The sequence below is a fragment of the Chlorella variabilis genome (genome assembly GCF_000147415.1).
Source record: "Chlorella variabilis unplaced genomic scaffold CHLNCscaffold_23, whole genome shotgun sequence".
In the NCBI taxonomy this organism is placed as follows: Eukaryota; Viridiplantae; Chlorophyta; class Trebouxiophyceae; order Chlorellales; family Chlorellaceae; genus Chlorella; species Chlorella variabilis.
In genome coordinates, this window is record NW_005435065.1 from 62,423 (window position 1) to 66,720 (window position 4,298).

The following is a 4,298-nucleotide window of genomic DNA, read 5'->3' on the forward strand; positions in this document are numbered from 1 at the left end:
GAGGGGAGCACCGGGAAGAAAGCGTGGCGGCAGGGGAGGAAGCGTGCCTGCATGGACAACATGGCGCCGCCGTTGCGCCGCCCGATGTCGGATTCGTTGGCCTTGCGCACCTCGGCGTCAAATCCTGCGGTACAGGTGCCACAGTACCACCATACGTGCGTCGCGCGGTACAGCACATGTGCAGCACATCGGCAGCAGGGCGGCACGGCTGCAGAGCGGCGCGGCGGCGTGCCAGGAGGGGCAGCCGCAGCCTGTGTGCTGCGCAGCAGCGGCTGCCGGCCCCCGGGCAGGGCCTGCCTATCCCCCACCGCACACCAAGAACCCGGCACACAAGCCTCCCCCGCAGCGCTGGCCCCCCCCCACGCAGCCCCGCCACCCGGCACACCGCCGTCACCCGCAGCCCCGCCCCCACCACCACAGGCCAGCAGCCCGCCGCGCTAAACATCTCCCCAAACCCTAACCTTAACTCTAAAAAAAACCAAGCTTAACTTAACCAAAATAAGAACTAAGCAAGCGGCGCCCCCACCTGGCGGGAAGGGGTGGCCGTCCAGGCGGCGTACCGCGCTGAAGTGGCGCAGCTGGGAGGGGTGGTTCCACTCCTCCTGTGGGGTGGGGCGGGGTGGGGTGTGGTGGCGCGCGTGTGGTAAGCGCCGGCGGGCGGGCCAGCGGCACGGCAGCAGGCGCAGGGACGCCCCAGGGGCCTTGGCAGAGCACAGCATGGCGCGCCGCGCTTTCCTCAAAGGCGCGCCCTTGGGCGGGCCGTTGCTGCAGGCACACCCCTGCCCGCCCATTTACGCTGCTGTTTTGCCACCTCCCTCCCTGCCCCCTCCTGTCCCCGTTCTTTCTTCCTCCCTACCTGCGCCATGGGCCCGTCGGTCCGTACCGCCTGCAGGTACACCACGCTGGCAGCCACCACCTCGTTGGCGGCGCCGCCAGCTGGCACCGCCGTCTGCACGTGCAGGGCCGCCACCGTCAGCGGCGGCGCCTCCCTGCGGCGGCGGAGGCGGCGGCGGGGCGGGCGGCGGGAGATGGGGCGGAGGTCGGGCGGAGGTGTGCAGGAGGCAGGTGCAGGAGAAGGGTGCAAGAGGTGAGTGCAGTCCCTGGGTGAGCGCAGCTGCCCGCTAGCTGGCACCCCCAACCACAGCGCAGCGCAGGCACGCCAGGCGCATGTGCCTGCCCTCCCTCCCCGGCCGCCTGCCAGCCCTGGCGCGGCCGGGAGGAGGAGGGCAGGGGCGGCCTCTGCCCCGGCCCCTGCTGCCTTGCCGTGCACAGGTGGCGCCACCTCAGCGCCGTGCACAGCTGGCGCCAGCTCAGCCAGCCCACCCCCCCACCCCCAAGCTCACTTGTTGTCAGCGGGATTGGCTGTCACCTCCTTGTGCCCAGCCACCTCCACCTCCACCTTGCACCAAGACACCTGCGAACGGTACGGGCAGGCGGTACAACATGGGAGCACAGGGGGCACGACCCGACACACAGACACACCAGGAGCAGCTGCGCAACGTCGCCGCCCTCCCGGCCGCCGCCCGCGCTCCAGCCACGGCCACGACCCTGCCCGGCCCCAGCCCCAGCCTTTGCCCGCCCCCGCTGTACTGCCTGTACCGCACCCCCGTACTGCCTCCCCCGTCGCGCCTCCCACCTGCGCCTCTGCCGCCACGCGGCGCGGGTGCTTGATGCTGAGCCAGCAGGGGCCCATGATGCGCCGCTTGAGAGAGAGCGCCTCCAGCATGGACTGGTTGGTACCCAGCAGCGCGGAGAAGGTGGTACCGGACAGGCCCAGCGGCAGCGCGGGCTGGGTGGCGGGATACTTGACCTGCAGGGTGGGGTGGGGTGGGTTGGGGGAGGGAGAGCAGCAGAGGGATTGGAGCGGCGGCGAGGGTGTGGGAAGGAGAGCAGGCGGATTGGACAGCAGAGGAGGGAGGGGAGGGCAGAAGAGCTGGAGAGTAGCGGCAGGGTGGTGGGGTGGAGAGCAGAGGGAGTGGAGAGCAGAGGAGGGATAGGAGGGCAGCGGCAGGGTTGGGCAGCAGAGCGAGGGTGGTGGGCGCCTCTCTGTGTGTGTCAGTAAAAACGGGCAGGGCGGACCAGGGGCAGGCCGGGGAGTAAAGCATGCACACAGGCCGCACGCACGGAACACGTTTTCTGCTTTGTTCCGCCACCTGCGCTCAAACAAAAAATGCTACAGGGCGGCCGCAGGCCCAGCCAGGCCCAGCTGCCCAGCAGCCGCCCACCTTGAGCACCCACTGGGTGCCGTGCGGTACCGCCGGGTCCTCGAACGCGTACTGCCTCTTCACCGGCTTCATGCTCATCTGCGTCACCCGGTGCTGCGCAAGCAGGCCGCGCACCTCTGCCTTCACCTCGCTGAATGCTTGCTGCAGACGCAGAAAAAGAAAGTAGGGAAGCAAAAGAAAGAACGTATCAGTTGTGATGCGGGGGGGCAGGCGTGGGTGAGGGGTGGGGGGGCTGAGGGGTGGCCGAGAGGCGCCGCAGGGCTCGACTCGTAGCGCCGGGCATGGCAAGGAGGAGGGCAGGGCAGGGCGGGGCAGGGCAGGGTAGGGCGGCGACAGCGGGAGCGGCAGCAGCCGGCAGCCAGGCAGGGCAGCAGGCGGGCCGCGAGGCACGCAGCCGGCAGTATCAGCAGCGGCAGTGAGGTGGGGCAGTAACAGCAGAACCAGCAGCAGCAGGGCGGCAGCCGGCCGGGCGCGGGATGGAAGCAGTGGCAGGGTGGCGACGGTAGCAGGGCGGCAGCAGCATGAGGATACTGACATGCAGCAGGGGGAGCAGCTCCTTTCTCGCCGCCGGGTCTGCCGCCGCCGCCGCCTCAGCCGCCGCGATGTCGGTGCCTGCAACCGCCTTGCGCGGTACCACGTACACGTTGCGCTGCATGCCGCGCACGATGGCGCAGCAGGACAGGTGACGGTCCTGCAGGGGTACCTTGCCAAACAGGTAGACGGTACCGGGCTGGGCAGCTTCCTCGTGGGCGTCCACCAGGTAGAAAGGCAGCTGCCCGCCGCCGTCCAGCGGCAGGCTACCATCGTCGGACCACTCTGCCGCCGGTACCGCGGCGACGCCTGCGCCCAGCCAGGCGAGGGGGAGCAGAGGGAGGGGGCAGGGTGAGGGAGGGCGGCGAGGCAGGGAGGCGTGCCGGCGCCGGGAAAGCACGGCGAGGGGGCGGGCGGGGCGTTCGGCAGCTGCCAGCTCAGCACGACGTGCCGGAAGCCGGGCGGAAGCCGGGCGGGCACGCCCACCTGCCCCCGCCGCCGCCTCCTCCGCCTCCTCTGCCTCTTCTTCCTGATACATGAGCTGCCAGCCGGAGGCAGGCCCCGCGGTGGCAGGCGTGGGCGCCTCAGGCGCCAGCGGGGCGGGCGTGCGCCAGGCAGCCTTGCCGCCGCCACCGCCCGGCGCCGCGCCGCCGGGCGTGCCCTGCTTGCCCTGCTGCTGCTGCTGCTGCTGCTGCTGCTGCTGCTGCTGCTGGGCAGTCTGCGTGGGCGGCGCGTCGTGCTGAGCTGGCGCCGCCACGTCGCTTTCTTCCTCCTCCATGCCAGCTGGCATGCCGTCATCGCCGCCCAGCTCATTTGCCGGCAGCATCTCCTCGTCAGCAGCTTCAACCCCTGCTGCCTGCCCCAGCCCTGCGCCTGCCGCAGCGGGCGGCGTGCGCGCGGTGCTCGGCTTGGCTGCAGACAGGGCGGCGAGGCTGGCTGCCTTGGGTGTCACGACTGCCGCGCGGCTGGCGGCAGCCTGCAGCTGCCTGCGGGCGGGCAGGCCGGCGCGGGGGTGCGGCGCCGCGGCGGCAGGCCTGCGGCGGGGCAAGGGCAGGCAGGGGGGGCGGGGTGAAACGGCGGGACGGTCACGCCGGAACAGGATCCTGCCGATGCGCCGCGCCGGACTGGCCCCGCCCCGCCACAGCATGGCAGCAGCCGCTGCCGCCGCCGCCGCTGCATCCCAACAGCAATGGAGCAGCCAGCCACCCCGCCGCCCCAGGCCAGCTGCAGCCAGCCTGGCTGCCTGGAGGGCTGGGAGGTCTCACTTGCCGCCGCCGCCGCCGCCGCCGCCGTCCAGGCCTCCCAGAATATCGTCCAGCAGCGCATCTGCTGAGGCGTCATCCACGGCTGCCCTGGGCTTGGCCTTTGCCTGGGCGGTCTGGAACATGCGCTGCATGCGCACGCGGGCGCCTGGCACTGGCTCCGCGGCCGCCTTGCGCTTGCCGCCGGCCGCGCCTGCTTGCGCACGGGGCGCGCGTGGGGAGGGAGGGGAGGAGAGGAAAGGGAGGTTGTGGGCCGCTGGGAAGCGGATGGGGTGAGGGC

The 4,298-nt window shown here is 71.7% G+C and overlaps 1 protein-coding gene across 1 annotated transcript in view; it reads right to left on the reverse strand.

Moving 5' to 3' along the window:
• CHLNCDRAFT_139024 (hypothetical protein) overlaps window positions 1-4,298 on the reverse strand; it is a gene marked incomplete at both ends in the record, with an annotated part of 13,468 nt that overhangs the window by 8,493 nt on the left and 677 nt on the right. Inside the window, 9 exons of the mRNA XM_005844322.1 lie at window positions 12-124; window positions 527-602; window positions 857-989; window positions 1,344-1,414; window positions 1,637-1,810; window positions 2,226-2,366; window positions 2,761-3,065; window positions 3,243-3,790; window positions 4,022-4,211. Of these exons, the coding sequence (XP_005844384.1) occupies window positions 12-124; window positions 527-602; window positions 857-989; window positions 1,344-1,414; window positions 1,637-1,810; window positions 2,226-2,366; window positions 2,761-3,065; window positions 3,243-3,790; window positions 4,022-4,211 (1,751 nt within the window). The remainder of the gene's footprint in view (window positions 1-11; window positions 125-526; window positions 603-856; window positions 990-1,343; window positions 1,415-1,636; window positions 1,811-2,225; window positions 2,367-2,760; window positions 3,066-3,242; window positions 3,791-4,021; window positions 4,212-4,298) is intronic.